Raw genomic sequence first — 22,804 nt, forward strand, 5'->3', positions numbered from 1 at the left:
TTGGGCCGCACGGGCAAGGTGAAACATCTGCGCATGTGCAGGGTCCTCCATCGAACAACTATTTCATCACTCACTAGCGAGCGCTGCAAATACGCGGAAATGATAATGACTGGCGTCTGGTTAGAATGGAATGGAATAGAATATAATTCTTTATTGGCCAGGTGTGATTGGCACACAAGGAACAGAACACCCTACGAGACTAGACTTTCAATCCTGGGCCTAGAAAGCCTAGAACTAAGTATATGCTGCACCGTCCTGCCTGTCGGTGACTACTTCAGCTTCAACCACAACAACACAAGAGCACACAACAGATTTAAACTTAATATTAACCGCTCCAAACTTGACTGTAAAAAATATGACTTCAGTAACCGAGTTGTCGAAGCGTGGAACTCATTACCGGACTCCATAGTGTCATCCCCAAACCCCCAACATTATCTACAGTTGACCTATCCAGATTCCTAAGAGGTCAGTAAGCTGCGTCTTCCTTCAGGGATAGTCTGCTTTCTGCCCCCCTCCTCATTTAATATTTCTCTAAGTTGGCTTCCCAGTATATTTCATAATTTCCCCCTTATATAGAGCGCTGGTGAGACCACATTTGGAGTACTGTGTTCAGTTCTGGAGACCTCACCTACAAAAAGATATTGACAAAATTGAACGGGTCCAAAGACGGGCTACAAGAATGGTGGAAGGTCTGAAGTATAAAACGTATCAGGAAAGACTTAATGAACTCAATCTGTATAGTCTGGAAGACAGAAGGAAAAGGGGGGACATGATCGAAACATTTAAATATGTTAAAGAGTTAAATAGGGTTCAGGAGGGAAGTGTTTTTAACAGGAAAGTGAACACAAGAACAAGGGGACACAATCTGAAGTTAGTTGGAAAGATCAAAGGCAACATGAGAAAGTATTATTTTACTGAAAGAGTAGTAGATCCTTGGAACAAACTTCCAGCAGACGTGGTTGGTAAATCCACAGTAACCGAATTTAAACATGCCTGGGATAAACATATATCCATTGTAAGATAAAATACAGGAAATAGTAAAAGGGCAGACTAGATGGACCATGGGGTCTTTTTCTGCCGTCAGTCTTCTATGTTTCTATGTTTCTATGTTTCTATAACTTTCCTGCCTCAAATTGCCACACTATTAATTTTTGGACACATTTTAAGAAGTGCAAAGAAACACGTTCAAAAGCCACAAAGGCTGTGCAGGAATGACAGGCTAAGCAAAGTGTAACCAGAATCTTTTTTTACTGGGAATAATAGACTAAAAATAGGGGGGGGGGGGGGGAATACTATGTAATCCTACATATACTTACCACAGCTAGAATCACTATTATGCAAAAATGGAAACAAAAATAGGCTGATTAGGAAAATTATGGATTATGCGGAAGCAGATATGATGACAATGAAACTGAATGACAGAGAAGATTCGGAATATTACAAAATCTGGAATATATTTCAAGAATTATTAGAAACAAGGAAAATACAAAATTAGTGTATACTAATGGAATAATTATGAAAGTATAGAAATTAATCTTATTTAAAGAATAACTTTAAAAATGGATTTGATAGAATTTATTTTATTTGTTTGTTTGTTTGTTTGTTTTTGTCCAATAATACACAATGAGGGTTATAGAGGATATAATCAGGTAGAATGTATTAAAGGGAGAATAGAGGAGAAAATAAAGGAGTAAATTATAACTGAGAGAATAGCAGAAAAAGATATAGGGATAGAAGAGAAGATATATGAGATATGGGAGAGACTGTAGGACAAGGGACGGTAGACACTGGTGCACTTATTTTGTATGGAATTATTGGAAATATTAGGTATAATATAAATAACCAATATAATTAACATGTTGATAGAAATAGCAGTAAGAAAACCCTACGGTAAAATGTAAAATATTAATACATCAAATAAAGGATGTATGTTTTTTAAACTTTGTGTTTTTGTTTGTTGTTATGTTTTATTGTGTTTACCTTTGCTTTTTTCTTTTAGTATTGCTTGTTTTAAAATATATAACTCAATAAAAAATTTTTTTTTTTTTAAAAAGTGTTACTCAGCTTTTCAGGTTCATGCACCAATATCAGAGAAGAATGCAGTAATATAGGTACAAGTAGTCCTCAACATATGACAGTTGGGACCGGAACATCACTTGCTAAGTGATGCAGTCATTAAGTGAGTCTTCATGTGACTGGATGCCATTTTACAACCATTACACTGCAGTCGTTAAGCGAATCATGTGATTGTTAAGTGAATCACATGGTCATTAAGTGAATCTGGCTTCCCCAGATTCACTTAATGATCACATATTTTGACACTGCTTGTTGGAAGGAGGCTGGGAAGATTGCAGATTATGTTCCCATGACTGCAAGGTGATGCAAATATGGTAATTGTGAGCTGTGGCTAAGGGCCCAGGTTGTGATCGCTTGATTGTGGGGATGATGAAATGGTTGTAACTAGTAATGGGCAGTCCAAATTTTTACTGCCACACTGTGGGTGTGGCTTATTTTGTGGGTGTGGCTTAATGGTAATGTGACTGGGTAGGAGTGGCTTGCAGGCAGTGTGACCAGGTGGGAGTGGCTTGAACGATCATCATTGTTCAAGTGAACTGTTAAGTCCTCGACTTACAAACTTACCAGTGTCGCTTGCTGGGGTGACAATTTGCTTCGCGTTTCCCGCGCTCTCCTTCCTGGGTTGCCCCCCCCCCACCTCAGGCTGGGTAACTAGGTGAACGGGTGCTGCCAGAAGCATAAATGCTGCCAGCACCGCAGGCGGGAGGGAGCCGCATGAGGCTGGAAGGGAACCAGGCAGGAGCCAGGCAGGAGAGAGGGAAGCTCATCCGAGGCCAGGAAGGAGAAAAGAGGAAAAAAGCAAGGAGCACAGACACAACAGCAGCAGCAGGGGGAAAAAGGAGAGCCGAGACGAGACCAGTAATCCAGGAAGTGGCAGCTGCCGGTCAGCTGGAGCTGCGCACACATCTTCATTTTCGCCGGCGGAACTGCCTTCCACCCCGTCCTGCCTGCTGCCCACCCCTGGTTGTAACTTCAAGGATGGGCCATAAAAGAGCTGTGGTTGCGCAGTGGTTAAAATGCAGTATTACAGGCTACTTCTGCTGATTGTGGGCAGCCAGCAGTTCGACAGTTCAATTCTCACCAAGCTCAAGGTTGACTCAGCCTTCCATCCTTCCGAGGTCAGTAATTTGAGGACCCAGATTATTGAAAACAATATGCTGACTCTGTAAACCGGTTAGAGAAAGCTGTAAAGCACTGTGAAGTGGTATATAAGTCTAATTGCTATTGCTAAATCACTTTTTATGAGGCTGTAATAACTTTGAACAATGTTTAAATGAACAGTAATAAGTCAAGGACTATAAGATACATTGTACATAACTATTGAATGAAACAATACATCCTAGGCACAGATATCCAGTGTTGACAACCTAATTAACACATGCAACGTGTCTTGATCCAGAAATTCCAGTCCTTATAATTTTCAGCAACTACTTTTTCTCCTCCCTGGACAAGATTTCACTTGACAGCCAGATGTCTTTCAGGAATAAGCACATCGCCTTTCTGAAATTCCCAATCTGCACCCATGGCTCCAAACATTGCTTGTAGCAATTAAACATCAAAAAGCAGTTTCTTTGCCATGATGGAAAAACCTGCTGGGTAAATTATTGTACACGTATATGTGAATACTCGCCATTACATAATGGAGTAAAAAAGAAAGTATAAATTAACCACTGTATTGGATTTTGTATGACCCAAAATTACTATAGATGGGTTATTGTGCAAAGAACTTAATCTATCTGATTAAGAAACATGCAAAAGCACACGTTATATTCTCTCCTAGTGTTTCTTAATGTTTGGCCAAAACTGTGGAGTAATTGAATTACTGATGTGGTTCAATATGGAATTTTTTTGTGTGGTTACAGTACTGCTTTGTCTGTTAAGCAACTGCCGGCATTGTAGCTTCAGTTAGTATCTCTGGCAAGTAACTCTGCTGTTTCCATTATAATATGAAAAAAGAACAATATTATTTGATCCAACACTTAACAACAGCAACGAGAATAGCTATAGCGCAGTTTTGGAAAAACGAATCATTGCCTAACGATTGAAACCTGATTAAAAAAATGCTAGACTGTGCAGAAGCAGACAAGTTAACACTGGAGCAAAAAGAGCAGGAAAACACAAAATACCACCAGATGTGGAAAGATTTTTATACATAGCTGAACCAAAGAACAAACACCAACAGTGCTGCGTGATAAGAAAACAAATTAAGTTAAAATTGTTTAATGGTTTAAGTGTAACTTTTTCTCTACTTGATATGTTTTTATAGTTACAGATTAAGAATTTATAATTTCTCAAAATTGATTATACATTATTGACAAACCACAGGTAACATTACCGTAAAAGAGTATTAAAGGAGGCTGTCGATGAGACAGCCGAAGGGGGGGAGGGGATGTACATTGTCTGTTTTTCTGTATATATTTTGTGTGTTTATGTCATTTACATGTAAATAAAAAAAATTTTTTTTAAAAGAACTCAAAAATATGAACAGGAAAAAATCCATTGAAATCCATATGATGAGCACATTCATAATATGATGTTAGTGGGCAAAGACAACTGACAGAAAGTTACTGTAGAAAGCAAAGAAGGTGACGCTGATAGACATATGCAGGAACGGTTAGATAACGGTCACTCATGCCCTCATCACCTCGAGGTTCGACTACTGTAATGCTCTCTACATGGTGCTACCTTTGAAAAGTGTTCGGAAACTTCAGATCGTGCAGAATGCAGCTGCGAGAGCAATCATGGGCTTCCCAAGGCATGCCCATGTTACTCCAACACTCTGCAGTCTGCATTGGTTGCCGATCAATTTCCGGTCACAATTCAAAGTGTTGGTTATGACCTATAAAGCCCTTCATGGCACCGGGCCAGAATATCTCTGATACCTCCTTCTGCCGCACGAATCCCAGCGACCGGTTAGGTCCCACAGAGTTGGCCTTCTCCGGGTCCCGTCGACTAAACAATGTCATTTGGCGGGACCCAGGAGAAGAGCCTTCTCTGTGGCGGCCCCGACCCTCTGGAACCAGCTCCCTCCAGAGATCAGAGTTGCCCCCACCCTCCTTGCCTTTCGCAAGCTCCTTAAAACCCACCTCTGTCGTCAGGCATGGGGGAATTGAAATTTTTTCCCTTCCCCCTAGGCTTATAGAATTTATACATGGTATGCTTGTTTGTATGATTGGTCTCTTAAATTGGGGGGTTTTAGATTACTTTTTAATATTAGATTTGTTACATTGTTTTCTTTATTGTTGTTAGCCGCCCCAAATCTTCGGAGAGGGGCAGCATACAAATCTAATAAATAATAATAATAATACCGTAATAATAATAATAAGCAAAAAAATATGGAATCATTTTTAAAGCTGAAACAGTCAGATGACTTTCAAAAGTGACTCAGGCGGACAACTCCCTAATTTGTTGGATTATAAATCCATGGAAATAGCAGTCACAGCACCACCAGAATTTCTGTTATTGTAATCTAACCCACCTCAATAAAAGTAGTTTTAATTTTTCCATGGAATTGATTTTGTAGTCTGGTCCATCTGGGATGACACTTATTAAATGAACCATTATTAAAACGAACGTTAGAACAGTGCTGGGGAGTTTGTAGGGTGTGGTTAAAAATACTCACGATAGTAGGCATGATGTTGCAACTGAATTTCTGTTTTTATATTTGTTGTGTAAAAATACATTTGAAGCACATGTCATACCCCGTTTAAAAAAATGAGTGAAATTTCAGTCACATCTTTGTGGCCACCATCCTGATTTTAGTATCGACCTGGTCAAATTGATTGGCAATAAAATGATTCATAAAATGAGTATAAGACACACCGGAATATAAGACGCACCTTAGTTCTGGAGGAGGAAAATAGGGGGAAAATATCTGCCTACCGGATATTCATCTGGTTAGCATCCTTAGTCTGGTCAGCTTCAGCACATTATTTTACCCCTGGTTAGGGCTTTTAAAAATCCTTATTCAGAGAGAGTAACAATGAAAGAGCTTGCAAGCCAGAAAGATTTGGGAATATAGTATAATTTTTGTTGCGCATAAAACCGTAGTATAATCGCTGGTGTTGTAGGTCGTAGAAATATATAAGGGAAAGAACTGTCCAATGGACAGCTTGGAGGGGGGATTGTTACATGTTTATATGTCTTGTTGTGTTTGTTTTTGTTTTTCTTAAGACATTTGGTACAATATCAAAGGCAAACAAATATGTAACGAAATGATAGATCTTGTACTGTCTTTTTAATGTTTATAATTTAATATTTTTTTTACTAAAAAAAGAGAATGTGCTCAAGTTAGTAGTGAGGTTAGCTTCTTTGCATGTGTGATGTCATAATCAGGAACTCTATAACAGTAAGAAGCAACGTGTGGTATTTAAGGTCAGTTCACAGATGATAGTTTCTAGAAGATCGAGTTCATGTTTAACTTGCACATTTTTTAGGTTCAGTGACTTCTTATAGAAGATTGCAATTCCACCATTTCTACAGGTTTACAATCGGACCGGTAATAGAATTCTTTATTGGCCAAGTATGATTGGACACACAAGGAATTTGTCTTTGGTGCGTATGCTCTCAGTGTATATAAAAGAAAATATACATGAGGTACAACACTTAATGACTGTCATACAATCAGGAAACAATCAATATTAATAAAAATCTTAAGAATACAAGCAACAGGTTAAAGTCATACAGTCACAAGCAGGAATAGATGGGTGATAGGAATGATGAGAAGAAACTAGTAATAAGAGTAGTGCAGATTTGGTAAATAGTTTGACAGTGTTGAGGTCTCTCACTGTGATAGTGATAATGGAGTCGGAAAGAGATGCGTTTAGCCATGTTTCGCCGATAAATATAATGTCAAATTTAGCAGCTTTTAGTAAGAGAAGGAGTTCACGTATTTTGTTAACGATGCTTCTTGAATTCATTAGTTTGCATTTAAGATTAGCAGTAGTTGATATTGAGGAAGTAAGAGGTATGCATACCCAGTTTTGGTTTATGGGGGGTTGGGTTGGTTGAAGGTGGACTGGAAGTTTGGATGTTTTGGAGTGATGGTGGTTTGAAGGTTGGATGGTGGATTGCAGGTCTTAATTTTGATGCAGCCGTTGCAGTAATTGATATATAAGTCGGTTTGTCCTTAGTCTTGATGTTTTTTGAGATCTGCTCGGAGTTTGCGGGAGTGGATTCATTGTAGTATGGATAGGCTGGGCCTTGAGTGAAGTTTTTGGGGGTTGGTGTCATTTCTGTTAATAGAGTTTAGATGGGTTGGTGTCATTTCTGTTAATAGAGTTTATAGTATAAATGAATTTTCGTTCACTGAGTTCATTTTTGCAAATGACTCTACAGAATTGTGGAGCCACCAAATCATTTCTATATCTAAACTTGGGGCCATCTTTGGAAACTTCAATGATTTATTTGGCATGAAATTTTGATGCAATAATTTTGTGAACCTGATCTCTATCAGGTTCATTTGTGACTTCAAGCCCAAATAGAATAGTGTTATTATGTTTTCGTTCCCCTTTAAGGGGAAAAAAATTGTTTAACAGCTGCAGCGATTCGCTTAACAACCGTGGCAAAATTATTGTAAAAACAGACACAATTCACTTAACAACTGCCTTGCTTAGCCACAACAATTTCTGGTCCCAACTGTGGTCATAAATTGAGAGCTAATATATTATGTCTTGCTCAGCTAAATTCACTTTCCATTCAGCAGGACTAAAAAACGTCTTTTTTGCAGAAGAAAACTGTAGCCCAATACTGTCTGCACCTATCCCCAAATCAATTCTTTTCAAAGGCATTGAGATGGGGAGTGATTTTGCTTAAAAACAGATATATATAGTATTTACCACAGAAATGAGCTTTCATAATTCAGGCCTCAAGTTGATGATTGTGACAGATTTAATAGATCTTTTAAAATGCATATCATTTTATTTTTATTTTATTTATTTTAATTTATTTTGTCCAATACACAATGAGGGTTTTAGTGGGTATATATCTATATACACATAGTAAATACATGATGAAGGTTATAGAGGAGATACTCATAGTAAAATATATCTAAGAAAGTAGAAAAGAAGATATAATAATAGAACATATCAATGAAAGAATAGAAGAAAGAGATATAGGAATAGAAGAAAGGTATAGGAGATATAGGAGAGCAATAGGACAGGGGACAGAAGGCACTCTAGTGCACTTGTACTCGCCCCTTACTGACCTCTTAGGAATCTGGATAGGTCAACCGTAGATAATCTAAGGGTAAAGTGTTGGGGATTTGAGGATGACACTATGGAGTCCGGTAATGAGTTCCACGCTTCGACAACTCGGCTACTGAAGTCATATTTTTTACAGTCACGTTTGGAGCGGTTAATATTAAGTTTAAATTTGTTGTGTGCTCTTGTGTTGTTGTGGTTGAAGCTGAAGTAGTCGCCGACAGGCAGGACATTGCAGCATATGATCTTGTGGGCAATACCTAGATCTTGTTTAAGGCGTCTTAGTTCTAAACTTTCTAGGCCCAGGATTCAAAGTCTAGTCTCGTAGGGTATTCTATTTCGAGTGGTGGAGTGAAGGGCTCTTCTGGTGAAGCACTACTGCACTACTTCACACCTAGCCAGGTTCTTTTTAATGCATATTTCCAACCAGTCACTAAGCAGTGGGTGGTAGCCTTAGGTCCTTAGGAACAACACAATACAAACTTCTACAAATGTTGCCCCAAGTTCTCCAGTTAAGCTTCACGTTCTCTTTCATCAAAGGAGAAGGAGGAGTTGAAAAAAAAAGCAATGCATCTTAGTGTTGCTAGAATAAGGGTTAATTTTCCTTTGTAAAAAAAAGTGGTGGGCCAGTAGAGTTTATAAACATGCAGGCTGTCGATCCCTTTGATTATTAGCAAAAGAATGTGGTGATTAGATCAAGGGATGTGTATTGCATTGCTACTGCGGAAGGAAATGCAGAGCTACAATTGGGAGTGAAAGTAGAAGTGGGGGAAGGGCAAAACCCGAAGCGTCAGTCTTGCGTCTTCAGAGTGACAGGCTTTCCCGCCTATCTGATGCTTAATTCAGAGATTTAAAAATAGCCTCCAGATGTTTATGATTGGACAGCAGAAGAGCAAGAACGGCCTATCTGAGCAAATATGACTGTGAGAAAAGACACAGTGAGATAAAAGGAGCAGATGCCAAAAGACAGCAGCGGAAGAAACCGGGCAATTAGTGGGCAAAAAGATTAGTTGAAGAAATAACTCGGAGAAGGGACGAGAGGAAAGTGGCACCGCATATAGGTGTGACCTGAGAGGCACGACGAGTTGTCAGGGAGAGTGAAGGAAGAATATTTGTGGATTGATGGGGTGCAGGAAGAAGATTTCGTACAAGGAGCGGAAGAGAGACACTGGGGGAAAAAATAAAATCTGGGTGAGTCAAGGAATTCCTTCAGTGGAGCAGGAAGTGGGAGAAGGTATGTTGCTTGAACGTGTGTCATGAATGTATTATGGCATAGATTTCATAGAAACATAGAAACATAGAAGTCTGACGGCAGAAAAAGACCTCATGGTCCATCTAGTCTGCCCTTATACTATTTTCTGTATTTTAAATCAGGATGGATATATGTTTATCCCAGGCATGTTTAAATTCAGTTACTGTGGATTTATCTACCACGTCTGCTGGAAGTTTGTTCCAAGGATCTACTACTCTTTCAGTAAAATAATATTTTCTCATGTTGCTTTTGATCTTCCCCCCAACTAACTTCAGATTGTGTCCCCTTGTTCTTGTGTTCACTTTCCTATTAAAAACACTTCCCTCCTGGACCTTATTTAACCCTTTAATATATTTAAATGTTTCGATCATGTCCCCCCCTTTTCCTTCTGTCCTCCAGACTATACAGATTGAGTTCATTAAGTCTTTCCTGATACGTTTTATGCTTAAGACCTTCCACCATTTTTTTAGCCCGTCTTTGGACCCGTTCAATTTTGTCAATATCTTTTTGTAGGTGAGGTCTCCAGAACTGAACACAGTGTCCCAAATGTGGTCTCACCAGCATTCTATATAGCATTCTATATATATTTCATTATTTGATGTGGATTCTGGGACAAAGTACTGTACATGTAGCATGTAGTGGCCTGCTGACCCCAAGAAGCAGGGGTGAGGTGTCCGTGGGCTGCAAAAGTTGGGGACGAGTTAAGCAGTGAATTGGACGTTTAAGCTCATCTCTCCGCAAAAAGATGGACCTTGATCCACAACACGTGTATTAAAAGGAAAAAGCACATGGCCATAAACAGCTAGTGGGCAGGTTCCTCTAAGCTTAGCTCCTATGTCTCAGAAGGGATGAAAGTTGTTGTGAGAGAGGGAACCTGAGCAGACTATGATATAAGGAGAGGATGGGAAAGTTTTGGTTAGTTCTCTTGGGAAAGAAGAGGCGGGTTTGACAAAAGGCGATGCTGAATAATGAGGAAACGGAGGCAGCTACCATGAAAGGAAGGAAAACGAAATAATTGTAAGCCCCCTTTTTAGGCATCTTATATCCAGTGTATGAATGGGGAAGCTGATTTGGTTTAGTGGTTAAGGAACCAGGCTAAAAACTGGGAGGCGGTGAATTCTAGTCCCACTTTAAGCATGAAAAACTGGATGGGTGACTTTGAGCCAGTCACTCACTTGGAGCCTAACGACATTAGTCTTGGGTGGCAAAGCTGGTTGGTCAATTTCTATTGCAAACAATAGTAGATCAACATACTCAGTTAAAACAAAACCAAAAACAGCAGAACATTTGCGGGAAAACACTAGGGAAAAAAGAATATACAATACATGAATGATAAGGAACAATATAGGCCAGCATATTAAATGCAAGTGATTCTCTGTTTCTGAATTCAGCTGGCCTGTAGCAAGCTGCAAATTGGGGCTGCGTGCAAAGCTTCCTACAATGCAGAAGGCACTGTCCTTGAAGAAGAAACAATCAATGATTACTAATTGTTTTATTTTCCCCAAGCTGGATTTTGATTATTTTATTTCCTAGCAGGATTGTAGCTACTGAATCTCTTTTTTTGCTTACCTAATTGTAAGTCTGGTCTGGTCATTTCCTCCCATGAATCAACAAAAACCATGCAGGTTGGAAAATCTGGATCTGGGTTCTATTGAAGGTTTCAGGTTGAGGAAGGTTCCTCTGAAACAGGGATAGGAAACTTAAGGTAGCCCTTGTAACCATGATTGAGCCCTGTAATTAGTCATAAATTGTGATAATAAATTGTAAATGAGTCCTCACATATCTGTTCCTGAGTTATGACTTTTTATATGACTTTTAGAAACATAGAAGATTGACAGCAGAAAAAGACCTCATGGTCCATCTAGTCTGCTCTTATACTATTTCCTGTATTTTATCTTAGTGTGGATATGTGTTTATCCCAGGCATGTTTAAATTCAGTTACTGTGGATTTACCAACCACGTCTGCTGGCAGTTTGTTCCAGCATCTACTACTCTTTCAGTCAAATAATATTTTCTCACGTTGCTTCTGATCTTTCCCCCAGCTAACCTCAGATTATGCCCTCTTGTTCTTGTGTTCACTTTCCTATTAAAAACACTTCCCTCCTGAACCTTATTTAACCCTTTAACATATTTAAATATTTCGATCATGTTTCCCCTTTCCCTTCTGTCCTCCAGACTATACAGATTGAGTTCATGAATTTATATACCATCTTTTTAAGCTGACTTTAAAAATACCCTGCTACTGTTAGAAGAGCCTTAGAAGGGTTCGAAGATACCAGTGGTTAATAAAATAAAAATTGAAATAATAATTCTCCAAATTCTCTTTGAACAGTAATTTCCAATTTGTTTTTGCTTTTGTTCCCCTGGACATTCTGATGCTAACCCGTTTTCTGAAATTAGGAGAAATCTTAATTATGTAACCATAAGCCTTTGACTTTCTTTCCCACTCTCTCTGCTCAGAAGGATTCATTGGAAGCACCGCAATTTAAAACAAGAAGGCCGCTGTATCTCTTAGTCCTGCTGTTGTCACAAGCATTTCACAACAACTTTAGTAGTAGCAAATTATTTATTGGCTCTAAAAGACTGCATTGACTGTTAACAAGCACAAATTTAACAGCTTCTTGGAAAGTTGTTTAGATTCAAGTCACTGGCTTGGAAAGACAATAGCTACTACAATGGAGACTACATTGACCTTTAGGAAGAACCAATTGCAACCAACTTCTAGAGAGACGAATCATTCTACAGATGCAACCAAGCTACCAAGTTCAGCGCATTGTGGGAATACTAAAGAACTGCTCCCTAAGACAACATCACAGGAAGGTCCCCCCAAAACATCTCAATGCTGGAAAGATACCTGTAATGGATCATCATTGAAATCAATAAGCAGCCAGTCAGCCGTGAACCACAGAAAGCTGCAATCTAATAAAACCGATAGTAATTTTAAGAGCTCAGAGTCAGTAAGTTCATCTGAAGAATTTGTGGCGGGTGAGGATATTGTTCCTGAGGTTGTAGCACCTTCGTCCCTCCCACTAAAAGACACATTGATGCTTCAACTCCACCTAGAGGATGACATTGAAGACTACCTGGAGGGATTTGAGTCTGTGGCCTGCATCAACTGTTGGCCCAGAACAGAGTGGGTGGCTAAACTGAAGCCGCATCTGAGCCGCAAAGCTCTCCTAGCCTGCAGCATCTTGGAACCCAATCTTGCCAATGACTATGACGTGGTCAAAGAGCGCATCCTGCACCAGTATGGCATCACCACTGAAATCCAACACCAGTGCTTCAGGCAGTTCCGCTACAAGGAAGCCTTGGGGCCCCGAGAAACTTACCGCATCCTCCAGGTCCTTGGACAGCGCTGGCTGAAGCCGGAAAGGCACACTAAAGAACAGATTTTGGAGTTGCTAATACTGGAGCAGTTTCTCATCATCCTACCTCCAGAAATACAAGACTGGGTCCGAGAATGCTGTCCAGAGACTTGTGCTCAAGTTGTGGATCTTGTTGAGAGTTTCCAGCTGGGAAATGAGGTGAGAGGGATGTAAGCGGTGGGAAAACAATTTGATACAAGAAGTTGCTGAGTTTAGTTATACAGTGTTCCCTCGATTTTCGCGGGTTCGAACTTCACGAATAGCCTATACCACGGTTTTTCAAAAAATATTAATTAAAAAATACTTCGCAGGTTTTTTTCTATACCACGGTTTTTCCCGCCCGATGATGTCATATGTCATCGCCAAACTAATAATTTTTGCAAATAAATAACAAAAAAAAATTATTGTTAATAAATAATTATGTTTATAAATATCAGGATCACTAAGTGTCTTATTCAATGGTGAGTACCAGTAATAATGGTGAGTAAATGGTTGTTATGGGAATGGGAAATGGTAATTTAGGGGTTTAAAGTGTTATGGGAAGGTTTGTAATACTGTCCATAGCCAAAAATGGTGTATTTACTTCAGCATCTCTACTTTGCGGAAATTCGACTTTCGCGGGCAGTCTCGGAACGCATCCCCCGCGAAAATTGAGGGAACACTGTACAGTTAGTCCTTGAGTTACAATCGTACCTGAGCCTGGGAATTACGGTTGTAAGTTGTGATGGGCCATAACCAAATTTGATTTTATGACCTTTTTTGTAGGGGTTGGTAAGTTAACCTCTTTTTCATTACAGGTATAGGTAAATCTAAAATGCTGGTTTCCAGAAAAATTGTTGTAAATCTTAGTGACATGTGACAGGGAATGCTTCTAATAGCTGATAAACATCCTAGCTGCTAAGATCCCAAAATGCAGTCACCTGGGTCCCTAAAAGAGGGACATCATTTGAACTCTATAGTGTTGGAAGAAATCTAATTCAAAAATTAAATTTATTTCTGCGCTGCTTGTATCCTTCCTTTTAATCATTAGCACAACCTGCAAATAACTGAAACTAGAAAATTATGTGACTCACAAAATTGCAAATATCACTAAGCCACTTCCTCCATCGATAGTTATAGTAATGACCAGGCTAAATTAATTAACCTAAGTAAATAATAGCAGGCAGGGAAAATCCTTTCACAATACTGTATACCAGTTTCCCCCAAAATAAGACACCCCTGGCCCCTGATAATAAACCCAATTGGGCTTTTGAGTGCATGGCAATATGACCAAGTATTTATTTCAGGCTTCAAAAATATAAGGCACGGTCTTATTTTGGGGGTAACACAGTAGTTTTCATGGGTACACAGAGGTGGTGCCTAAACTCAGCACATAATAATAATAATAATAATAATAATAATAATAATAATAATAATAATAATTTATTAGATTTGTATGCCGCCCCTTTCAGAGGACTCGGGGCGGCTCACAACAGCAATAACAATAATAATATAGTACAAATCTAACAGTTAAAACTAAAATTAAAAACCCACTATCATTAAAAAACAAACGATACTACACAATCATACCATACACAAACATATCAAAGAAAAGATCAATCAATAAAAACCAAATAAAATGTTTCACTTCTAGAGCTGCACATAATCCACCAAATTAAAAATTACAAAGAGCATATTCACACACACCTCACAAAGGACCAGCTTTCCTATTACGGTAGCATTATCAGCTTCTGCACACCGAACTGTAGTCTACCTCCGAGCGTCATGTTTTATGCTCTCAAATAAAATTATTTTCCTTTCCAAGCAGCATCATTCTTGCAAAATCCAAGCTTGTAATGGAATCCTTCTTTCCTCTAACAATAGAGCTGACTGAAGGGATTTAGAGCTTCGTGAAAACTTTCCATAGAAACATAGAAGTCTGACGGCAGAAAAAGACCTCATGGTCCATCTAGTCTGCCCTTATACTATTTTCTGTATTTTATCTTAGGATGGATATATGTTTATCCCAGGCATGTTTAAATTCAGTTACTGTGGATTTATCTACCACTAAATCCACAGTAACTGAATTTAAACATGCCTGGGATAAATTGGTGTATTTGGAGATTAATCTATTTGGAATTATCTTTCCCCCCTCATCTGATGTTTGAATTTGTCTCTTTCATTTCCTTTCTCCACCACCCAAAAGCCACCAGTGCCACTCAAAGACATTGATGTGAAGTTCTCCAATGAAGAGTGGGATTTGCTAACCGAGGAGCAGCGAGCGCTGTACGATGATGTCACGCTGGAGAACTATAAGAATTTGTCCACTCTGGGTGAGAATTGGCCAGTTTTCTTCAGCCCTCCTTGTTTGCATGGCAACTCAAGAACAAGGCTTTTCTAGTTCCATGATGAACATACCTTCTAATGCTTCTGATCAAGGACCCAAATGACTGCAGGAGGGATTTGTAGTCCACAACATCTGGAGTACACCTATCTTGGAAAGTTAGATTAGCACAGTGCTTCTCAAATAGTGGAGTGCACCCAGTGAAGGGCTACCAAATTGTTTACTACCACCCTGTGGGCTTATGCAGGACGCCCTGCATTTTCTTTCAACATCTTTCAGTGCAAATTGGGTGCTCAGGGGTGGAGCTCCATTTTCGCTACCCCAATGCATTTCCCCCCCGTCCGGGCAGCAGCCCACCCAAGTGTACCCCCCTGGGGGGGGCGTACGACCCTGGGAAACATGCTTTTTTTTGCTGCAGGGTGTACGATGTGCATCCTACCTGACACTTGTACCGGTACCTCTGTTGCGTTCCTCAACATTGTGTCCAGGCAGCCCGTTCTAAAAGAAAATGTCTTGCAAGTTCAATGAAACTTTTTGAACTCGCAAGATGTTTTCTTTTAAAGTGGCTTGCCCTGGACACAATGACGAGGAACACAACAGAGGTACCGGTACAAGTGTCAGGTAGGATGCATTCGGGGGAGGGGGGGCACAAATGACTCTGGGGAACGTGCTATTTTTTGCCGCAGGGAGTAGGACACGCATCAGAGATGGCCTGCTACTGGAATGGTCAGGTGTTAAACTCCGGTAGCAATTTTGGGGAGGCGCACACAGCTGCACATCCCCGATGCACGCACAAGCACCCAAATAAAATAAAATCCTGCATGAAGATGCTCGCACGAGTGAGAGTGCAGCCATTTTTGCTTCCGTGCATGCGCGGAAGCAAAAGTATTGGTGAGAATCCCGAAATCTCACACGTGGGTGTCCTCGTGCATGCGCAGAAGTCAAATGACATACCGACAGGTGCATGTGCACTCGACGGGTGCACCTGCGATGGCCTCGGAGGGCACACCAGTAGCGCCAAAGATGGCAGTCCTTCGCTGACAAGCATCATACCTGATTGGTACCTCTACTTAAGAGCGCCTCTACTTAAGAACTTTTCTAGATAAGAACTGTGTGTTTTATGTTTTTTTGCCTCTTCTTAAGAACCATTACTTATCTAAGAACCCGAGCTCGGAAACATTTCCCAGGAAATTTGAGAGCGGCACAAAGGCCCGGCCAGTTTCCTGCCATTCCCCCTGGGTTTCTCTCTCTGACGCACTGTATGAGAGGCAGCCTCGTGCCAGATATATGGGAGGCGCGTACTCCTCTTCGACGCCACAGAGTCCCTCTTTTTTTTTAAGGCTTAAAGTTTTTGATTTTTTTTATTCCCCTCACCTCACCTTCTTTCTTCGGCAGCAACTGTCCTCCTCCTCTTCTTCCTCCTCCTCCTCCCACCCAAATTCCGAGCTTTTATTTCTTTCCTAATGGGTTTGCACACATTATTTGCTTTTACATTGATTCCTATGGGAAAAATTGCTTCTATTTACAAACTTTTCTACTTAAAAATCTGGTTACGGAATGAGTTAAGTTCTTAAATAGAGGTACCACTGTACTTCCTTCACGTTCCTCTGCATTGTGTTCAGGGCCGCCCGTTCTAAAAGAAAATGTCTCATGAAATCAATCAAACTTATTGAACTCATGAGACTTTTAGAACAGGCGGCCCTGGACACAATGCCAAGGAGCATGACGGAGGTACTGGTACAAGTGTCAGATAGGATGCACAATTTGGGAGTGGCAGATCGGGTGGAGCGGGCCACCAGACACACGTTGGCGGAGAGTTGGGGGGCGCGAAATGCTTACTTCTTCCTAGGGAGGTGTAACAGAAAATAATTGAGAAGCAGTGGGTTAACATGACCCTGGAGGTCTTGCAGTAATTTATTTATTTATTTAATTCAACCTCTATGCTGCCCAATCCCGAAGGACTCAGGGAGGCTTACAACAAAAGGAGCCGGGGTGGCGCAGCAGGTAGAGTGCTGTATTGCAGGCCACTGAATGTAGATCTGAAGGTCAGCGGTTCAAATCTCATCACCGGCTCAAGGTTGACTCAGCCTTCCATCCTTCCGAGGTGGGTAAAATGAGGACCCGGATTGTGGGGGCAATAGGCTGGCTCTGCTAAAAAGTGCTATTTCTAAAATGTTGTCAGCTGCCCTGAGTCTAAGGAGAAGAGTGGCATAAAAAAATCGAATAAATAAATAAATAACAATATAAAATTACAAATACAATAAAAAGAAGTCAAATATACAGTCTAAAACTGTATAAAAATGATTGTTGTCTCCTGTCCAGCACTGTCTGAACCTTTCTAATATTTTGCAAAGGTATTTATTTATTTGGTTCAGACACTGCCTTTCATTCAGGACATCAATGTATAGATGATGTATAGATAGCCCTCAATTTATGGTCCCCATTTCCAGAATGACCAGAGTTCCCATTGCTAAGCAAGTTGTTAATTGAGTCGTGCCCAATTTTGCAAAGCCTTTTTTCTCTTGCCACAGTTGTTAAGCAAACCACTGCAGTTAAATGAATTATTATTATTATTATTATTTTTATTATTATTATTATTATTATTTATTGGATTTGTATGCCTTCCCTCTCCGCAGACTCGGGGCGGCTAACAACAATGATAAAAAACAACATGTAACAATCCAATTTAATAAAACAACTAAAAACTCTTATTATAAAAACCAAACATACACACAAACATACCATACATAACTTGTAATGGCCTAGGGGAAGGAATATCCTAACTCCCCCATGCCTGGCGGCATAAATGAGTCTTGAGTAATTTGCGAAAGACAAGGAGGGTGGGGGCCGTTCTAATCTCTGGGGGGAGTTGATTCCAGAGGGCTGGGGCCGCCAGAGAGAAGCCTCTTCCCCTGGGGCCCGCCAAATGACATTGTTTGGTCGACGGGACCCAGAGAAGGCCAACTCTGTGGGACCTTATTGGCCGCTGGGTTCCGGATGAATTGTGATATCATTAAGTGAATCTGGCTTCCCTCATTGACTTTGCTTGCTGGAAATGGCTGGGAAGGTCACAAATGCCGCATACGAATCTAATAAATTAATTATTATTAATTATTATTATTAAATGGTCAGGTTCATGTGGTCCCAGGATTCTGCAACTTTCGTTAAATAAATGCCAAGCCTCCAAATTTTGATCACGTGACCTAGGGGATGCTGCGGAAGTCATAATTGCGAGGACTGGTTATAAGTTACTTTTTTCAGCACCCTTCAGAGGTGGGTTCCTGCCAGTGCGGTGCGATGTACTGCTCTGGTAATGGTCCACCAATTGTGCAATTTTGCTGCGACAATTCCGGTGCTATCTTTGCTGGTCCGTGTGTGCCATCTTTTTTTTCTAATTTTCTGTTAATTTTCAGCTCTCTGAGCATGTGCAGAAGGAAAATAATTTATCTGCGCATGTGCAGAAGCAAAGTTGCGCTGGGGACGCATGCACATAAAACATTGTGATGTGCATGCAGCGCAGTGGTATGAAGGTAAGCAGAACCTGCCCTGGTACCCTTGTAATTCCAAAGTCACTAAACAAGTCATTGCACCGTATTTTTCGGAGTATAAAACGCACCTTAGTTTTGGGGAGGAAAATAGGGAAAATGATCTGTTTACCATATATTCATATGGATAGCGTCCTTAGTCTGGTCTGCTTCACCACATTATTTTAGGACTTCAAAAAAACCTTATTCAGAGAGAGTAACAATGAAAGAGTTTGCAAGCCAGTAAGAGCTGGGAACATTGTTAGCACCTGGTTAGGGCTGGAAAGAAACTTATTCCGAGCAAGTTAGAGCAATGAAAAAAACTCTGCAAAGACTTAGGGCTTGGAAAACATTCTTTGCAGAGAGTAACAATGAAAGAGCTTGCAAGCCGCTAAGAGCTGGGAACATCGTTAGCACCTGGTTAGGGCTGGAAAGAAACTTTATTCGGAGCAAGTTAGAGCAATGGGAAAAACCCTGCAAAGACTTAGGGCTTGGAAAACATTCTTTGCAGAGAGAAACAATGAAAGAACCTGCAAGATAAGAGCTGGGAAGTTAGTTAGCACCTAGTTACAGCGGGGGGGGGGGGGGCTTCGAAAAAAGCCACATTCAGAGTATAAGACATACCTGAATTTTCAAGCCTTTTTTAGGGAGGAAAAAGGTGCATCTTGTAATTCAAGGATTACTTATATATAGCAAACCCTTCCTCCTATTTGTCTCCATAGCAACCCTGGAAGTTAGATTGGCCTAAGAGAAAGTGACCGACCCAAAGTCATCTAGTGAACTTCTGGGGTTGAAGCTGGCCATCAGCTGTGTCTTCCTGCCCCTATTCCACAACCTTTGCTACTATGCCGAACTGGCCCTGGAAAGGTTAATCAGGGACATTAAAGGGAAAGAGACTAAGACTGACACTGGTGCATCCTTATTTTCCTCTTGTTCTGGTCTCAATCAACTCTCCCTTCTCCTGCCTGTTTTTAATGTTCCAACCAATGTGATGCCTCTTTGTGTTTGACCTGACTTTCAGAATTTTTCACTGAAAAATTGGGAAGCCATAAATTTTTGGTTATGCTCCTTTCTCTTACGTTTCCTTCTCTTGGGCAGGAATTTCCCCGGAGAAACACAAGATAATCACCCGGATAAAGCAAGGGGGAGAATGGTATTTTCTGAATAATACTACCAATTCTCCAAAAGATCGAGTCATAGGTAAGGGAGAAGTCTGAACAGGGAGTTTAGTTATAATCCACCTAAGCTGTTGCCAAGTTATTTATAGCTTAATTTTTATAATGCACACACATATCTTCATATAGGCATCCATATTAAATAAGCCCTGTTTGTTCTGAAATTAGCAGCAGGAATTGTTATTTAAATTACTTGGAAGGAGGGCCATGTATGTGCTAATTTTCCAGGATGTCTACAGGAGAAGGTCAAAGATGTTAAGATGGCGGGCACAACTCTATGATCAAAACATCCCCCCTTTTGAACATGTTTCATAAAAGACATAAAAGAGATGAGACTTCATTAGTACAATCAAGGATGCCATTTTAGTGGTTTTGATCTACTATTATTGAGAGGGCTATTTATGTACTTAGGGATAAACAACCTACTAGTCAAGCCCCAGACCCAATTTGAAGCCCCAGAACACACCCAGATTACACTCCCAAAATTTAACAACAAAATTTGCACCAATATATTTTCTATTTTTTCATCTGCAAAGGGACAGAATAGACGAAGTAATTTCCCCGTAGCTTAACACACCTTTTTAACCCTTTTAAAAAGCCATGTTTTCTTCCCCTTCTACATTCAGCCAATCCTGTGCCATCAGCTTTCAGAGAACACCTCTCAAAGAAAGAAGAGAAAAAATATGCCCTTGTAATTTTTTCTATGGATCACAGCAATGCCTATCCCAGCCACATGCAGTTTGGGAATCGAGAGAGAGAGCTTTCCTTGCTTCCTTTCCTTAAGCCTATTTATTTATTTTTATTTAATTGGACTTACATGCCGCCCCTCTCCGAGGACTCAAAGGAATATTTCCCACTTAAACAATGGGGCTTGGGGGCAGATAACCTTTTCAGCTTCCTTCAAAAGCAACTGTTCTTTCTTCTTTCCGTTGCAGGAAACCAACTGCCACCAACTGTCATCCAAGGGGTGGAAAAACGTTCTTTAAAAAGAGCCGCAAAGACAGTTAAGGTACAAGACATTGCAATGGAAGTACCTCAAAACAGGGTGAGTCTAGAGGAAAAACCTGTCGAAGAAGAGCCATCTTCTGGCTCTATCACAGAGGCTGCCTCATCAGTGCTCTCAACTAGTAACCTCCGCTTTAAAAAGCCACTGGTTTCCCCAAAGCACAAATCTTCCAAAAGAAAGAAGCACCAGCCATCTAGAAGTACAGAGGAGCTGGTTTCCACAAAAGCTAGGCCTCAACCATCATTGCTGCAGGAAATATCTGGAAACGGGGAATCCAGCAGCCAAATTTTGACTGCCAAGGCTAGCAAACAAAAGAAAACTCTGGCTCCTCAAAGTGCCCAGCCATCACAGCTGAAGAAGCCTACTGCATCAGTAGGGAAGCACCCCAAACAGAAGAAGAAATCTGACGTTCTAAATGAGCCACCCAAGGAGCTGAACAAGGAAACTCTGTTGGCTGAAAAGACTGTCCAGGAGAAAGATTATCAGCTGGCGTTTCTGGAAGTAAAAGTCCACGAGGCCCCACTTCCTATCACCACGTGGAATCCTCCTTCCAGTGCCACTGTGGTGTCCGATCTCACCTGCCTGGAATGCGGGAAGTCCTTCAAGCAGAGATTTGACCTGCGCCAACACCGGTACGTCCATACCCGGGAGAAGCCGTATGCCTGCACGATGTGTGAAAAGTGTTTCAGACATCCAAGCAACTTACATGTCCATCTGCGGACGCACAGTGGGGAACGTCCGTATCAGTGTCTCGAATGCGGGAAGGCTTTTTCTCAAAGCTGCAACCTTCAGACTCATTACAAGATACATACGGGCAATAAGCCGTACAAATGCTTCGTCTGCAACAAGTCCTTCTGCCACAGCTCCAACCTCATCATCCATCAACGAATACACACCGGAGAACGCCCTTATCCTTGCTCGGTCTGCTCCAAATGTTTCAGCGAGAGGTCCACCCTGGTGCAGCACGAACGGACCCACACCGGGGAAAAGCCCTATACTTGTGTGCTATGCGGACAGAAATTCAGCCAGTCATCTCACCTCATGAAGCATCGCCGCATGCATCTTGATGACAGTGACCCAGTAGGGCTCACTGAAGACCCATCTTCCAAAGCTCCCCAAAAGGTTTTCATGCAACCTGGTGGAAAAGCCTCTTTCTGAATGAAGAATCAGAAGCCACCTGCAAAGGGTGAGAATCTTGCCTGATGTTCAAAAACTTCTTCTAAGGCTAATGGTCAGCAGAACTGCACCCTTAGATAGAGATGGCTGGGTATATTGATAAGCAAAAGAAACGGCTGGCAGATAAGTAATAAGGGGAGCGTGGGAAGGGATGAGAGAATTGCTAAATCTGGAAGCATCCCTTGCAAATGATCCGTTATAAATTGCTAGACTTCATTACTGCATTCGAAGAAACATCTGAAAAATAATAATAATCCAGGTGTTGCCATACAGTCTACGTACAGTATGTGATTCGCTAGCTGTGATAAAAAGTGTTATTGCTAACATATTGTAAGCCGCCCTAAGAAGAAGGGCGGCATTAAAAAACAATAAATAAAAAAATAAATATTTTTTAAAACCGCATTCTTGCAAAGTTCTCCTTCCAGAGCATTTTTTTCCCTTTAAAATATATCTTTTTAAATATTTGTTGTCTCATTGCTTCCATACCCTTTTGTGCTACCATCAACTGCAGGGATTAACACTGCATATAGATACAGATAACGGCTAGAAAAATTCAAGGCATCTTTGCATCCTTAGTCATTATCACAGAAATGGCAGGAAAAGGCTGTTTATTGGGAAACACAGCCTTAAGCAGAAGGCAGTTTGTTAAAGAGTTCAGAGGGTATTTTTTTCTCTGCTGTGAAGAGAAGGACCATTGACTTACCTTA

At 40.7% G+C, this 22,804-nt stretch overlaps 1 protein-coding gene across 6 annotated transcripts; it reads left to right on the forward strand.

Annotated features, from left to right (window-relative positions):
* Window positions 1-2: 2 nt before the first annotated feature.
* LOC139154933 (zinc finger and SCAN domain-containing protein 22-like) lies at window positions 3-22,499 on the forward strand. 6 transcript variants are annotated; one of them, XM_070730045.1, is made up of 5 exons: window positions 9,156-9,510; window positions 11,989-13,052; window positions 15,079-15,205; window positions 19,839-19,940; window positions 20,851-22,499. In XM_070730045.1, the coding sequence occupies exons 2-5, from the start codon at window positions 12,204-12,206 to the stop codon at window positions 22,077-22,079; spliced, it is 2,307 nt and encodes a 768-aa protein (XP_070586146.1). In that variant the 5' UTR covers window positions 9,156-9,510; window positions 11,989-12,203; the 3' UTR covers window positions 22,080-22,499. The 6 variants fall into 6 exon arrangements, with proteins under 6 accessions (XP_070586152.1, XP_070586146.1, XP_070586147.1 ...); XM_070730046.1 differs by having other exon boundaries at window positions 11,992-13,052; XM_070730047.1 differs by having other exon boundaries at window positions 9,202-9,467.
* Window positions 22,500-22,804: the final 305 nt, after the last annotated feature.

The sequence above is a fragment of the Erythrolamprus reginae genome, chromosome Z (genome assembly GCF_031021105.1).
Source record: "Erythrolamprus reginae isolate rEryReg1 chromosome Z, rEryReg1.hap1, whole genome shotgun sequence".
NCBI classification, from domain to species: domain Eukaryota; kingdom Metazoa; phylum Chordata; class Lepidosauria; order Squamata; family Dipsadidae; genus Erythrolamprus; species Erythrolamprus reginae.

Coding starts and splice junctions, on each gene's coding strand:
- LOC139154933 (XM_070730045.1), top strand. CDS start 12,204: ATGGAGACTACATTGACCTTTAGGAAGAACCAATTGCAACCAACTTCT. Junction 13,053..15,078: donor GTTTCCAGCTGGGAAATGAG/GTGAGAGGGATG, acceptor ACCACCCAAAAG/CCACCAGTGCCACTCAAAGA. Junction 19,941..20,850: donor TCCAAAAGATCGAGTCATAG/GTAAGGGAGAAG, acceptor TTTCCGTTGCAG/GAAACCAACTGCCACCAACT.